Source organism: Salmo salar, chromosome 16 (assembly GCF_965601325.2).
Source record: "Salmo salar chromosome 16, fSalSal1, whole genome shotgun sequence".
NCBI lineage: Eukaryota > Metazoa > Chordata > Actinopteri > Salmoniformes > Salmonidae > Salmo > Salmo salar.
Genome location: NC_138306.1, coordinates 54015734 through 54032655, shown reverse-complemented (window position 1 = coordinate 54032655; position 16922 = coordinate 54015734). Strand labels below are relative to the sequence as shown.

Below are 16922 nucleotides of genomic sequence, written 5' to 3'. Positions count from 1 at the left end.
ATCTGTCTCTCTCTGTCTCTCCCTGTCTCGCCCTCGTTCTCTCTGCTACAGGTTAATCATTCCATCACAGAGCTAACCCTTATCTGTCTCTCTCTGTCTCTCCCTGTCTCTCTCTGTCTCTCTCTGTCTCTCCCTCTGTCTCTCTGCTACAGGTTAATCATTCCATCACAGAGCTAACCCTTATCTGTCTCTCTCTGTCTCTCCCTGTCTCTCCCTGTCTCTCTCTGTCTCTCTCTGTCTCGCCCTCGTTCTCTCTGCTACAGGTTAATCATTCCATCACAGAGCTAACCCTTATCTGTCTCTCCCTGTCTCTCCTTCTCTCTCTCTGTCTCTCCCTCGTTCTCTCTGCTACAGGTTAATCATTCCATCACAGAGCTAACCCTTATCTGTCTCTGTTTAACTTTAGAACTGGATCTTATCAACCACATGATCACCCCAGGACCAATCCCGGCCCAGCATTTTTGAATACCGTTGATTATTGTGTGTGTGTGTGTGTGTGTGTGTGTGTGTGTGTGTGTGTGTGTGTGTGTGTGTGTGTGTGTGTGTGTGTGTGTGTGTGTGTGTGTGTGTGTGTGTGTGTGTGTGTGTGTGTGTGTGTGTGGGGAGTGGGGGAGGAAAGTGGGGAGGGATGGAGAGATAAAGAGAGAGAGAGTGCAGACGGAGGGAGGGAAGGGGATGGGATAGTTCACCAGGCAGAGTTCACTCGACTTCAGAGCAAGTGGACAGTAACTTTTTTATTTTATTTTTAACTCCTGAAGTCTCAACCCTCTTCGTTGCTCTGATTGCCCCCAATTACTAGTCACAGAATGGAATAGGTTAAGAGTGTGGGTCGGTGTCGTAGAAGATAGATCAAACCAGAGTCGTGTTTTCTCTCTGGAGCTGTGGATTGGCATGTCTTCCTCCAGCCCTGACAGTGAATGTGATCAGCGTGGCTCTACAGACGACCTGACTGGTGCAGGTGAGTAGTGACTGATGAGTTGTAACATGGCTTCATGCTAGGTGTCTGGTGCAGCGTGTCAGCCAGGATTCAAGAGGCTCCTCTATAACATGGCTTCATGCTAGGTGTCTGGTGCAGCGTGTCAGCCAGGATTCAAGAGGCTCCTCTATAACATGGCTTCATGCTAGGTGTCTGGTGCAGCGTGCCAGCCAGGATTCAAGAGGCTCCTCTATAACATGGCTTCATGCTAGGTGTCTGGTGCAGCGTGCCAGCCAGGATTCAAGAGGCTCCTCTATAACATGGCTTCATGCTAGGTGTCTGGTGCAGCGTGCCAGCCAGGATTCAAGAGGCCCCTCTATAACATGGCTTCATGCTAGGTGTCTGGTGCAGCGTGCCAGCCAGGATTCAAGAGGCTCCTCTATAGCCTACACTCTCAGAGGTAAAGGTGCCATGCTAGGTGTCTGGTGCAGCGTGTCAGCCAGGATTCAAGAGGCTCCTCTATAGCCAGAGAGAATGAGGGAGAGAGGTAAAGGTGCCATGCTAGGTGTCTGGTGCAGCGTGTCAGCCAGGATTCAAGAGGCTCCTCTATAGCCTACACTCTCAGAGGTAAAGGTGCCAGGAAGAACCTTTTTGGGGTTCTAAAAATTACCACTCAGGTAGAACATTTTCAGTTCAAAATGGTTCTTCGAGGAACCCCTGTGTAAAGGATCAAACCAGGAAGTTTATGCGATGAGAAGGGGTTTAATTTTGAATTTTTTTACTAAGATATTGCAGAGGTGACAGCCAATCAGAAGATTTGAGGTGTGGTTTTCAGATTTTTGGTCACCTGTTAGAGTAAATGTAATTCCTGTTCATTATGTTCAGTTTGTACACTTCCAATTTAAATATTTATGCATATTACACATTGTAACACAATATTGACATTGCTGATTACATAGTAATAAAGTTGTAACTATTCCAACTTTTGGATTTGCATTGACTCTTGAGGAAATCATACAACTGTCAATGTTCATCTTTAACGTGTGATGACAATACAACAGAACATATGAACAGGAATGACATTTAATCTAACGGGTGGCCCCAAAAAGATGTATGAAAGCCACGGCCCTTCTCAGCCACGCCTCCAGTCCAGGGTTCCTCCAGGAACCCTTTGTTATGTTGAAACATTAAAGGTTCATTACATTTACATTTAAGTCATTTAGCAGACGCTCTTATCCAGAGCGACTTACAAATTGGTGCATTCACCTTATGATATCCAGTGGAACAACCACTTTACAATAGTGCATCTAAATCTTTTAAGGGGGGGGGGGGGGTTAGAAGGATTACTTTATCCTATCCCAGGTATTCCTTAAAGAGGTGGGGTTTCAGGTGTCTCCGGAAGGTGGTGATTGACTCCGCTGTCCTGGCGTCGTGAGGGAGCTTGTTCCACCATAGGGGTGCCAGAGCAGCGAACAGTTTTGACTGGGCTGAGCGGGAACTGTGCTTCCTCAGAGGTAGGGAGGCGAGCAGGCCAGAGGTGGATGAACGCAGTGCCCTTGTTTGGGTGTAGGGCCTGATCAGAGCCTGAAGGTACGGAGGTGCCGTTCCCCTCACAGCTCCGTAGGCTGTGAGGGGAACCAAAGGTGTAAATATGAACCATTGACTAGCAAAGGTTCAGGGTTCCTCAAGTCACCACTAATTCTAAGAGTGTTCATCATTTCTCTATTAGACTCCTGCACTCAGTCATGTTCCCATAAATACAAGGTTAACTTGCAGTTTTCTTTAACCTTTTTGAATTGTCCATTTTGACTTGCATTGTTGAGTAACAGCAATGGCATTTTTCATGTTATGTAATGTTATGCTTAAAGATTAGTTTAGACCAACGATGTAGGCCCGCGGATCAATTTTCTGAAAAATAAAAAACAAACCATTTTTTTGAGAGAGAGTTAAAATAGTAGAATACACAAGGTGCAATTTCGAAATTTGGTTGTGTATCACTAATGTTCCTCTTGTTATGTCAGTCACTGACAGTCTCTCAATTAGTCCATGTCAGCTAAAAAAAATTAGATTGGTAAATTAGTCTAGCCAGCTATCTAAAACTTGGTCAAATTACCAACCGGGGCCCCCCATTGATTTTGCTGGTCACTCTCACTCAGATATCATATGCAAACATTTCTCTCCACCCTATGGTAAAATGACTAGAATTACAGGAAATTAGCTATAAAACTGCACATTTATTATGCTCTACGCCCCATGGCAAAATGTGTAGAAGGGGGGCTGGCAACAAAATTTCACTTAGGCCCCCCCAACAAGGCTAGGGCTGTCTTTGACTTCATGTGAGGGTATGGATGTGGTTACACAGACCTGTGAGCCACTGGGACCCCCCATGATGTGTTCCGATTTTTGTGGCCCCCACCCCCATCAAAGTTGCCAATCCCTGGTTTAGGTTGTTGACATATGTTGGTGTCTATGCATTGGATGTAATGCTAGAGTGCTTATACACAATGTTCCGTTTTTTTTTTTTTTTTTTTTTTTTACAAAAACACACAATGCAATGCTATGTTTTTACATGCATAAATTAGTCATTAGGTCAAATTTAAGGAATGACAATATCCGGAAACAAATTGAAAATATGTTGCAAATGAGGTCACTTCAACGCGTGGTGTCGTGCGTAACAGGTGGAATCATTGATACAGCTTCAGCTTGTATTTGTATTCTGAACAATATCAGCGAAGATGGGGCGGGGATCTATTCAATAGCGCTTAGTATTAAAAGTAAAATCAAAACAAATGTTATTGGTCACATACACGTGGTTAACATGTGTTAATGCGAGTGTAGCGAAATGCTTGTGTTCGGTTTAAAGTAAATCATTTATGGATTCCAATCGAAACATTGACATCAGTAACAGTCAAAAGTATTCCGGCAATCTGAACGGAATGTATTGCCAAACATTTTACAGTCAATTTCTCCGACATTTGGACGTGTTTGTAGACCTATGCGTGTGAGAGTAGGTTACAGTTTAAATGTTAACTCACTCGAAATTATTTCCCAGTTGAATTTATGATCGGAAATGATAAAGATTAGCCTATCAGAGCATGAACATGCACGAGAAAAGCAACGAAATGCATATTATTTACAATGATAAAACACATCCTAATTGCAACAATTATTAGCATTGCGTGTTTGATCATTTCGAAATAATTATTTAAGTGTAGTTTTGGTTATATATATATTTGATATAATGGATGGATGAAATCAGTTAGACCTGCGGGGTGCGTGTGCGTGTGTGTGAGAGAGTTTTCCCTCGCAAGTGCGTAAATGCATGTGAGTGTGCGCGCGTGCCTTATAGGGCCCCTCTAATGTATGTCTCGAGTTGACCTTGGAATGTAGCCTAACCTTTTGCTTGAAAAGGCCGCTGTGCGTCACTTTTCACCATCCTCTCCATCCGTTGATTGACAGCTCTCAATAGGGCTCAGGTGATGACAAGAGTGAATTATGTTGTGTTCCGCTGTGTGTGTGTGTGTGTGTGTGTGTGTGTGTGTGTGTGTGTGTGTGTGTGTGTGTGTGTGTGTGTGTGTGTGTGTGTGTGTGTGTGTGTGTGTGTGTGTGTGTGTGTGTGTGTGTTGTGTTGTGTTTTAACACAAAAACAAATCCTGATTTTCGTTTTGTGGTTTTAATTCAATGCTCACGTCAATTATGTTACGTGATTTGATCCGTCATGTCCTGTAGCTTATAGAATTATGTAAATATTAATAAGGAGAGAAATTAGATCATTTATAGAGGTAATTGAGTAAATGTGGTATTTAAAAAAAGGGGCCTGGCATATTAGGCTACAGCTTTGAAAATGTTTTGCCCTAATTTACAGTTTTGACGCAATAGCTTAGAATTCATTCATCCAGTTGCCTAAAACTAATATTTTATTTCGTCTCAGTAAAATGGCACGTGTTTGCGCGCATGGTTTTTTTCCTCACTAATTTATCAGCTACCAACTCATGAAAAGCTTAATTAAAACTGCGTATAGCTCATTACCAGACCAGTTGGCATAACGACATGCCTCCGTGTGTAGACCTATTTGCCTTCCACTCCTCTGTGTCAAAGATTGGTGTATTTTAACATTCAGTTGCATCACTTCTATTTTGTCCCTTATTTTCCAGCCGATTTTAAAGTCCATCATTAGCAGTAAAAACAGTTGTGATTTGGACAGTGTGGATAACGCGTTAGGAATTATGTTGCCCGTCTCCGCACGCGATTGGAGCTAAGGGTGTGATGTCATACCACCATGAGCCCCTGATTGGCGTTAGGAAGCGGTGTCAGTGGAGTAAACAAAGCAGCAAGGAGAGGTCTGAACTTCACATCCCACTCCATCACAGATAGACCGAATCCGACTTTTACGCGAAGGAGCGTCCGGCTTGAAAGTCTTTTCAAATCAGATCGAAAGTTCATGACAGTTCGCTAACTCAACTTTTAAGACCCGTGTCAAAGACGTGGAAAGGCCAGCGGCAGAGCAGTCAGCTGCCGAGACCTCTAAAGAGGTGTCATCATATTTTAACCCGGTTCAACCCTCATTGTCCGGGTAGATTTGTTATTTTAATCACAGAGAGATAGAGAGAGAGAGAGAGAGAGAGAGAGGGAGAGAGAGAGGGAGAGAGAGAGAGAGAGAGAGAGAGAGAGAGAGAGAACTCGAAATCGAAATCATTGCGCTCCACCCCTTAACTTCGCGGTAAAACCATGCTCGTATACTAGGGTCAACGGCATTGCTCCATATTTCAATTTACCCAAGAGCAATTTCAGAATGAATTTACATTGTTCTCGCTGTTGCAGGCTACCAATCCGGTATGTAGCCTAGACATTCGCTGTCAGTTTAAGCAGAGCCCGCTGCATTTTGGCCATACAGTGAGCGCGCAGGATTTGGGAAGCCACTTTTCTCCGGTGTGTCTGTGTGAGTGAGTGAGTGTGAGAACCTGTAGTGTTCCTCTCCCGTCCAGGTGGTCAGCCGGACGGAGCGGAGTCTCCCGCTCAGCCCAGCGGAGCTGTCATGCTGCCCAAAGGCGACACGGAATCTCTAGGACTCGTTCGATCGCATGGAGAACAGGGGCACATGCCAAGAAATATGCAAGGTAAGAAATCTAGACCGATTTAGATACCGCATTATTAGGCAATATTGTAGACCGCGCGGCGGTTGTACGTTAACACTGGCATCGCGAAAGGTGTCATTTGTGAAATTGTGCGTAATTACGGGCGAAAGACCTGACGGTGTAGGACATAAATAGCCTAGACAAACTCGTCGTGCTTATTCAGTTGTCAACTTGGAATAGTTCACTTATTTGCTGATCATGCCTTGTATATCACTATTAAGGTAGGCTACACTGGGACGGTCAATATGTGGTTTATGCGAATTCGCTCTACCCAAATTCTGTAGGAAAGACCATTCTTGCCATCACCGACTTTCTCCAAATAGTGCATGGTAAATGATTCCATTGTGCACTTTATGAATGAATTAAAAGAACACTATTCACCTAGTCAGATATCATTCAGTGTTATTCATTGTGTTTTAATCCCGCCGTAGGCTATTATGAAATTATAGGCTACGGTTGATCTATCATACAGGCCTAGCCACAGTAATCTGATGGGGTTTTACTAGGCTAATGAGTAAACCATCCTAATGCTCACCTGATGTCTAACGTTTGCTTAATATGAGAGATCTCATGTACCAGTTGTTGGAACCTGAGAAATGTGAATTCTCAAAATGGCCATTTGTCTTTTAAACTTCGGTTTCAGCACCAGGCAGAATTATGTCGGTGATATTTGGAATAAAATAGTTTCTTTCACGTCACGTTTTTGTCAAAAGTTTATATTAAAAGGGTGACGTGTGTAGAACCTTTACGCCAGAACACGAGGGTGAAAATCAGATATTCTACAGTTTGCGAGTAAGACATTTGGCCTACGACAAAAAAAGTTTTAATGACATAAATGTGCAATTATTGGAAAATACCAAGTTGGGTTAAATATATTTTGCTTGGAATAATTTTTGTTAAGTTTACAAATTGTAACCTTATAACCCGTAGTTTTGGGGGTTCCTTCTAATAATGCTAGACTAGCCTACTGCTTGATTTAATTTCCAAAAGTTCAATGTTAGAAAATAACATAACTATTTTCGATGAGAATTGAAGTGTTCTTTGCAAGCCTATCGAATTAATATTTCTAAATCCCCTTCTCTTTGCCAATTGCACAGTTCGATTATCTTTCAAATTAAGTTTCATATGGTTTTGATACAAATATCTGATAACTAAACCTTCAAGGCATGAATGGAATTTTCATCTATATTTTTGTACGTGTATTTTCTCTCTCTGCGTGCAAAAAGCAAATGCCATTTTCCAATCCATTTAAACATGGACCTAGCTTATTTCAAATACCAAACTTTGAACTGAAAATAGTTTTGAGGGCTGCATGTTTCTCAGAGGCCCGAGATAAGATTCGATAGCTAAGTTATAGGTGATATCCTTAGGTTACAGAAAAAACTTTCTGAACTTGTGCTGGCGGATATGTTTGTAAGATTATTATTATAATATATATTTTTTTACCTTTATTTAACTAGGCAAGTCAGTTAAGAACAAATGTTTAATTACAATGACTTTCTTTAAACTTATTATACAGGGCTTGTAAACGCTGCGAGATCAGAGGGTCAATGGAGAAAAACACGTCCAGCAGACACACAGGCAGAAAGACGCATTTTGAATGTTACATTATTTTATCTGCTCTGAAATTCATTGTGATTATTCTGTTTGATGTTTGCCGCATTTTAACGACAATAAATTATTTTCTTAACATTGTAAATGTCAGTTCAGCTGTTTGCTAGCACTGTTATATATCCGCTTATCAATGCAATTATTTTCATCAGCATTCATGCCCGTAAACTGTCGGACTAGACTTTAGCAGGTGCTTATGGAAAGTCAATTAAAACGTATATTTACAGAGCAGAGCAGACACGGGAAGAGTAGCTGAAGGCGATTCAATTTAAGTTCAATTTAAGAATCAGTTTTATATTTTTATTTCACCTGTTAGCACGAAAGGTTGCACTGTAGGCTGTGTCTTCATTTGCCTGTGGGCGGTAACATTTACTCCTCGAATGCTTAACTCTAATATCTTACCATTTCCGGGATGAATTCACGACTTAATATCATGAATATTTATGAAGCTCAGTTTCATATGTTTGCCCTGTCTGCGACTGGCGAGCAAGAGTGAATGCAGCAAAGCGGGAGAATGAAGGTTATTTCCTTTTAGCACCATCAAATAACATTATTCATCCAAATAAGGAATAGTTGAATCAAATTTCCTTTTGGATCAAAGCTTCAAAATGTTTTTTTTTTTTTCTCAGAAATTTGATGGATTTTCAAAAAAATATTCCATAGCCTAAGGTCATTGTAAATTCAGTCAGATGTATATGTTAAAGACTGCAGTAGGCCTATGTAGGAAAAGAAGGTCTTTCAGATCAAAGTCGTCTTCTTCGTTTTCTCATGTGTGTCATGTGTTTGCAGCCCCCCACTATAAAATGATGGACTACTCCTATGATGAAGACTTGGATGAGATGTGTCCGGTTTGTGGCGACAAGGTTTCTGGGTACCACTATGGGCTCCTCACATGTGAAAGCTGCAAGGTTTGTTCTTGTTTTTTTTTTTTTTTGTATTATTTTTACATTTTTTCTAACCTTTCCTCAGATTGTCTTTCTCTTGAAACATACAGCCTATGCTAGCATATTAGCCATAATAAACTCCTACATTTGTTTGCAGAAGTTCCAAGTAACCTACATATAGTTAACCAAATGGTTTTGTAAAATCTCTAAATGTCAATTTGTGTATAGCCCACGTAGCCTACGCTGTAGATTTAATCAATTTTCTGACCTTAAAGATGCAACACGTTTACTCTGAGGATACCTTCAATAGCAACATTGCTTCATTTGAAGTGTTGTCTTCTTAAAATGGAGTGCAATGGTAGAGAGTGTGTAATACTTCAAAAGCGTTTTATTTTTTTTATTTTTTAAACTCAGCATACAGAAGATGTGACTTGATTGAGTGTTGTTGGAGAGGCGTGTTAGAAGAGTTGCAGATGAATCCTGTTGTTTTAGCCGAGATACCAGTTTTTAACTCAGATACTCAGACAGCATTCTGACCGTGGATCATTTTAAAGGTAACCTATGTGAATGGGGGTCTTCAACGAAATCATCTCGTCTTTGCGATAGGTTGGCTAATCTTCCACCAGCACAGTTCTAAACGGGATCTGTTTATCAGGAACATATTGCAGTTGTCATTTCGTGTAATGTGTAGTTATTTCAATAGAAGCTGTGTGTTTTTTTGGGGGGGACGGGAGAAAGATTGGGGTCTTTTCTGTCCTTTCTCACCAGTCTAGCACACTGCCGTGGGTATGAGACAGGAGGTATCAGGACTCAATGTCTAAACACACAATGTAATACAGTGTTGGTCTGCTTTAAACCTGTACACACACACACACACACACACACACACACACACACACACACACACACACACACACACACACACACACACACACACACACACACACACACACACACACACACACACACACACACACACACACACACACACACACACACACACACACACACAGGCAAGCAGGATGCGCACGCACACCCATAACACACATACACACAGATACCCGCATACACACAGATACACACAGATAGACAAACACACACTGTTAGTCCACATTAAACCTGAACACACAGATAGAATAAAAGTTGGTGTTTGTCTAAGTCCACATGAAACCACACTGTACCTGCATGTTAAAACCAACAAAAGCATCCACAGAACCATAAATGGTCATGGTTTCCTCACTGGCGATTTGGAGGCTCCGAATCTTTGTTTGTCACACGCTTTGTAAACAACAGGTGTAGACTAACTGAGAAATGTTTACAAAGGCTCACTCTAGGTGTTTTAAAAAAACACAACATTAACTTCGTCATTCAGTTTAACCCACACACACACACACACACACACACACACACACACACACACACACACACACACACACACACACACACACACACACACACACACACACACACACACAATCACTGACTTGAAAGAGTGCAAGACATTTGAACTGGTCTATATATTCAATGGAAAGACTGTTTATTCAGTAGACTGTATATCCAGTGGGTCAGTAGACTGTATATCCAGTGGGTCAGTAGACTGTGTATCCAGTGGGTCAGTAGACTGTATATCCAGTGGGTCAGTAGACTGTATATCCAGTGCGTCAGTAGACTGTATATCCAGTGGGTCAGTAGACTGTATAGCCAATGGGTCAGTAGACTGTGTATCCAGTGGGTCAGTAGACTGTATATCCAGTGGGTCAGTAGACTGTATATCCAGTGGGTCAGTAGACTGTATATCCAGTGGGTCAGTAGACTGTATATCCAGTGGGTCAGTAGACTGTTTATCCAGTGGGTCAGTAGACTGTATATCCAGTGGGTCAGTAGACTGTATATCCAGTGGGTCAGTAGACTGTATATCCAGTGGGTCAGTAGACTGTATATCCAGTGGGTCAGTAGACTGTATATCCAGTGGGTCAGTAGACTGTATATCCAGTGGGTCAGTAGACTGTATATCCAGTGGGTCAGTAGACTGTATATCCAGTGGGTCAGTAGACTGTATATCCAGTGGGTCAGTAGACTGTATATCCAGTGGGTCAGTAGACTGTTTATCCAGTGCGTCAGTAGACTGTATATCCAGTGGTTATATTTTCATGTCACAAGGCTGGATCAAGCAATGCAGGTTGTACATTAAAAACAATGTTTGGAATTTGGTATATTGATTGTTTTACTTTAAATGGGCAGGTTTAAGGCATTTCTCCAACTTGTGTGGATCGGGTATTTTTAATTTTTAATTTCACCTTTATTTAACCAGATGGCTAGTTGAGAACAAGTTCTCATTTACAACTGCGACCTGGCCAAGAATTAATCAAAGCAGTTCGACTCATACAACAACACAGAGTTACACATGGAATAAACAAGCATACAGTCAATAACACAGTAGAAAAAGTCTATATACAGTGTGTGCAAATGAGGTAAGATAAGGGAGGTAAGGCAATAAATAGGCCATGGTGGCGAAGTAATTACAATATACCAATCAAACACGGGAGTGATTGATGTGCAGAAGATGAATGTGCAAGTATAGATACTGGGGTGCAAAGGAGCAAGATAAATAAATAAATAAATACAGTATGGGGATGAGATAGTTGGATGGGCTATTTACAGATGGGCTATGTAAAGGTGCAGTGATCTGTGAGCTGCTCTGACAGCTGGTGCTTAAAGTTAGTGAGGGAGATATGAGTCTCCAGCTTCAGTGATTTTTGTAGTTTGTTCCAGTCATTGGCAGCAGAAAACTGGAAGCAAAGGTGGCCAAAGGAGGAATTGGCTTTGGGGGTGACTAGTGAGATATACCTGCTGGAGCGCATGCTACTGGTGGGTGCTGCTATGGTGACCAGTGAGCTGAGATAAGGCAGGGCTTTACCTAGCAGAGACTTGTAGATGACCTGGAGCCAGTGGGTTTGGCGACGTGTATGAAGCGAGGGCCAGCCAACGAGAGCGTACAGGTCGCAATGGTGGGTAGTATATGGGGCTTTGGTGACAAAACGGATGGCACTGTGATAGAATGCATCCAATACGCTAATACCTTTTCCACGTTAGATTTTCCCTGCTACTTCTGAACATTTATTCAATGGTACGGTTAGAACCAAGTGAACTTTAAATGATGGATACAATGGTTTGGATTTGTACTCTTATTCTCATATTGTTTTTTTAATTAAGATAGAAAGGTTGTACAAATACATTCTGAAGTCTTCATAGCACCATGTAAGTGTAAATACCGATGTAGTGCTTGTAATATTGTCTGGCTGGAATTGCAACAGGTCACTTCATGAAAATATTGTTCACATTTTGATATTACTCAAAGTATTTTATATTGTTGTTTAGAACAGACGTTTATTCTGTACTTTTCATCAAACATTCATTCAAATATAAGTAACATGACAATTGTTGTATTCATACATCTGTCTGAACATTTACCAAAAGCACATATTTATATATAGTAAAAATCATTGTTTGTATGTGAGTAAATATTTGTCATTAACAATTCAAAGCAATAGGGGAAGTTATTATGATAATCTCATAGCAAGAATTATAATGTTTTATTACAAAGTAGTGTATCCGATATTTGTTTTTGTGTTTTGTTAAGGTTTTAAGCTTTCTTCATATTGATTTCAGAATTTTCAGCATTCATTTCATTAATTCAGCACCATTTACATATGAAGCCTAATTTTCTGGTCATCCGTCGATGATGAGTAGGAGATGGTGTCAAGAAATGTGTGTGTGTGTGTGTGTGTGTGTGTTTAAACTATGTGTATACATGATCAAATGTCAGTTTTTTATGAACACAAAACTCTCTTTGTGTTGTGTTTTCTGTGCCTCCATTCTGTGCCTCCAGTGTTCACACCACTGTGTTTTCTTGTGCCTGTAATTGGTTCCCATTGTCTGAGCGTGTATGTGTGTGTGTGTGTGTGTGTGTGTGTGTGTGTGTGTGTGTGTGTGTGTGTGTGTGAATTGGGCAATTACAAATGCCGTTGTCATACGTGTTGACATGTTAATTCTTCTCCGCAGGGCTTCTTCAAGCGCACGGTTCAGAACAACAAACGGTACACATGCATAGAGAACCAGACATGTGCCATCGACAAGACACAAAGAAAACGCTGCCCTTATTGCCGCTTCCAGAAGTGCCTCACTGTTGGCATGAAGCTGGAAGGTAAGGGCACCTCTTATTAATGAGGTTATAAGACAACAAGAAGGTCCTAGTACAGGCCAACTATGTTAGGGTCAGGGTTTGACTTATGTTGGTGCATGACAGACTTGGGTTCAAATAGTATTCTTTTTCTCTTTCAAAAAGGGGGTTTGGACTTTTGGGACTACTCTATTGGTTCCATTGTGCAACGCGAGTTCAGTCAAACCCAGCTAAAGTTGTTGAAAGTAAATGAAATCTATTTTAGCCCAGAGTCTGGTGCATACACAGGGGTCAGTAGATTCTCCCATTACAAATCAGATCATGCTCAAACGAGTCGGAATATATGACCGACCGCCTCGATTCGGTCTTATGTAGCAACATTTGAAGAAGACTCAGAGCTACAAAATGGTACATCATACACTGCAATTGGGGAACAATGGGAAAGTAATTCTAATTTAAAGTTGTAGCCCCACTTCTGGAATGTTTTGGCTACACCTACAGGAGAGCTCTTCTTTGTCTACACCCATTCAGCATCGTTCACACCCTCTTAAGCTTTAGCCCCACCCATCTCTTTAAGGATTCACATTTGAGGCCATGTGCTAAACAGAGTGAGTACTGTAGTAAAGATTTAAAAAACTAAAAGTGGTAAAAGTAGTAGCCTACAATAAGCCTATATCATAATCTGACTTTGGTGCAGGTCATGTTGTTCTTCACATTACCGTCTCCATTAAACACCATCAAATAAAATCAACGTTTATTTTGTCACATACACAGGATACAGAAGATGTCAACGGTACAGTGAAAGATTTAGATGCACTATTGTAAAGTGGTTGTTCCACTGGATATCATAAGGTGAATCCACCAATTTGTAAGTCGCTCTGGATAAGAGTGTCTGCTAAATGACTTAAATGTAATGTAAATGTAAATGTAAAATGGTTACTTGCATATTTGCATAGTAGCAAAACTAGAAAGTGTCAATATAAAAAAAGAACAAAACGTATCAATGCCAGTAGAGAAATAACAAAATAATATACAGTATGTAGAAGAACAATATCATTAACAATAGCAGTGATACTGGTGGTAGACGAGGTAGTTATATGCATTATATGCATACAATCAAGGGAAAGTGGATGAGCAGCAGGATATTTTGTATTTAGTAGCAGCAACGTATGGTATGTGTGTGTGTGTGTGTGTGTGTGGTGTGTGTGTGTGTGTGTGGTGTGTGTGTGTGTGTGTGTGTGTGTGTGTGTGTGTGTGTGTGTGTGTGTGTGTGTGTGTGTGTGTGTGTGTGTGTAAGGACGTCAGTGTTGCGCAGCAGCTGTAACCTGGTCCCGACTGAGTCTGAATGCTCTTTGGTGACAACAACACCAGGCTCAAGAGCATCGAAGCTGTAAAACAGGAAAATAGACCAAAAAAAATTAAGACATTACAACCTTGCATAATATCAATTCGCCTCCCAAGTTTAGATAAGAAGAATAACCTCATACAATGAAATGAAAACGATATTAACTTGAAGGTGCGGGTACTGCTTGGTCAGGTGTTGTTTGCCAGTCATCACTTACCACCAGCACCGTATCATCCTCCAGTCTCCTTGTATGACTGGTGGAGGAGAGTCAGGCATGTTTTACTGATGCTGAAATACAAATTACAGATACAAATATTTTATCATTGTTATACAATAGATGGCCATAATCACCGCCAGACACACCTGGCTAACTTGATGAGTCACGTGATCATCTGGGGAAGTGGAGTCTTATGTTTAGACCTGCAGCTAGCTAGCTAGCCTGTTATGGACAGGAGTTCTGCTAGCGGATAACTAGCCTGTTATGGACAGGAGTTCTGCTAGCGGATAACTAGCCTGTTATGGACAGGAGTTCTGCTAGCGGATAACTAGCCTGTTATGGACAGGAGTTCTGCTAGAGGATAACTAGCCTGTTATGGACAGGAGTTCTGCTAGCGGATAACTAGCCTGTTATGGACAGGAGTTCTGCTAGCGGATAGCTAGCCTGTTATGGACAGGAGTTCTGCTAGCGGATAACTAGCCTGTTATGGACAGGAGTTCCGCTAGCGGATAACTAGCCTGTTATGGGCAGGAGTTCTGCTAGCGGATAACTAGCCTGTTATGGACAGGAGTTCCGCTAGCGGATAACTAGCCTGTTATGGACAGGAGTTCTGCTAGCGGATAACTAGCCTGTTATGGACAGGAGTTCTGCTAGCGGATAACTAGCCTGTTATGGACAGGAGTTATGCTAGCGGATAACTAGCCTGTTATGGACAGGAGTTCTGCTAGCGGATAACTAGCCTGTTATGGGCAGGAGTTCTGCTAGCGGATAGCTAGCCTGTTATGGACAGGAGTTCCGCTAGCGGATAACTAGCCTGTTATGGACAGGAGTTCTGCTAGCGGATAACTAGCCTGTTATGGACAGGAGTTCCGCTAGCGGATAACTAGCCTGTTATGGACAGGAGTTCTGCTAGCGGATAACTAGCCTGTTATGGACAGGAGTTCTGCTAGCGGATAACTAGCCTGTTATGGACAGGAGTTCTGCTAGCGGATAACTAGCCTGTTATGGACAGGAGTTCTGCTAGCGGAACCCCTCGCCAACAGCCAATGTAATAGCACGGCGCGAAATACAAAACAGCAAAAATCTCATAATTCAATCTTCTCAAACATACCACTATTATACACCATTTTAAAGATAAGATTCTCCTTAATCCAACCACAGTGTCCGATTTCAAAAAGGCTTTACAGCGAAAGCAAAACATTAGATTATGTTAGGACATCAACTTCACACGAAAAACCACAGAGCCATTTTCCAAGCAAGGAGAGGCATCACAAAAACCAGAAATACAGCTAAAATGAATCACTAACCTTTGACGATCTTCATCAGATGACACTCCCAGGACTCAATGTTAGACAATACATGTATGTTTTGTTCGATAAAGTTCATATTTATTTCTAAAAACCCCATTTTACATTGGCGCGTGATGTTCAGAAAATGCATTGCCACCCAAAACTTCCGGTGAATGAGCACATCAATTTACAAAAATACTCATCATAAACGTTGATAAATTTTAAAACAGTTATTGAAAGAATTATAGATACACTTCTCCTTAATGCAACCGCTGTGTCAGATTTCAAAATAGCTTTACGGTGAAAGCACATTTTTCAATATTCTGAGTACAGAGCTCAGCCATCAAAGCAAGCTATACAGTTACCCGCCAAGTTCTGGAGTCAACTAAAATCAGAATTATTATTATAAATCTTCCCTTACCTTTGCTGATCTTCGTCGGAATGCACTCCCAGGACTCCCACAAGAAATGTTATTTTTGTTCGAAATACTCCATATTTATGTCCAAATACCGCCTTTTGTTCGCGCGTTCAGATCACTATCCAAAGGCAAAATGCGCGAGCGTAAAACCAGAGACAAAAAGTCAAAATGTTCCATTACCGTTCTTAGAAACATGTCAAACGATGTTTACAATCAATCCTTAGGGTCATTTTATCATAAAACTTTGATAATATTCCAACCGGACAATAGCGTATTCATTACAGAAGAAAAAGAAGGAGCGGCGCGCAAGCATGCTCGCGCAGAAAACAACTCACTGGTTCCAGGCAGTCCACTGATTGACTGAGCTCCTATTCTCTGCCCAGTAACAGTAGACGGATGAAAAACGTTTCTAAAGGCTGTTGACAGCCAATGGAAGCCTTAGGAAGTGCAATGTGACCCCACAGACCCTGTAGTTTCGATAGGGATTAGAAAGAAAAACTACAAGCCTCAGATTTCCCACTTCCTGGTTGGATTTTTCTCAGGTTTTTGCCTGCCATATGAGTTCTGTTATACTCACAGACATCATTCAAATAGTTTTAGAAACTTCAGATTGTTTTCTATCCAAATAATAAAATGCAAATATTTGACTCTGGACCTGAGTAGCAGGCAGTTACTCTGGGCATGCTTTTCATCCAAACGTGAAAATACTGCCCCCTATCCCTAACAGGCTAGACAATTAAATATAATCCCAACCCATAGTACAAGCAATACAAAACGATTGTCATAGCTATTTAAAACTAACTAACTAGGTTCAATGTGAGTTAGATAGCTAATATTAGGCTATAACTAGCAATGGAAATGGCTTTCTGAGATAATATTACTACACAGATCATACTAGTAATGTTAGCAAGCTAGCTAACAATATGC

At 41.2% G+C, this 16922-nt stretch overlaps 1 protein-coding gene across 3 annotated transcripts in view; it reads left to right on the top strand.

Annotated features, from left to right (window-relative positions):
• The first annotated feature begins 668 nt into the window (after nt 1-668).
• The window catches only part of LOC106574163 (nuclear receptor subfamily 5 group A member 2), a 118403-nt gene continuing 102149 nt past the window's right edge, over nt 669-16922 (top strand). Inside the window, exons 1-4 of one of the 3 annotated variants that reach the window (XM_014149826.3) lie at nt 669-958; nt 5902-6033; nt 8452-8570; nt 12609-12750. In XM_014149826.3, coding sequence (XP_014005301.1) covers nt 892-958; nt 5902-6033; nt 8452-8570; nt 12609-12750 — 460 coding nt within the window. In that variant the 5' untranslated portion in view covers nt 669-891. Of the gene's footprint in view, nt 959-4645; nt 6034-8451; nt 8571-12608; nt 12751-16922 lie in introns of all 3 variants that reach the window. The other 2 variants (XM_045697408.2, XM_045697409.2) reach the window with 2 other exon arrangements.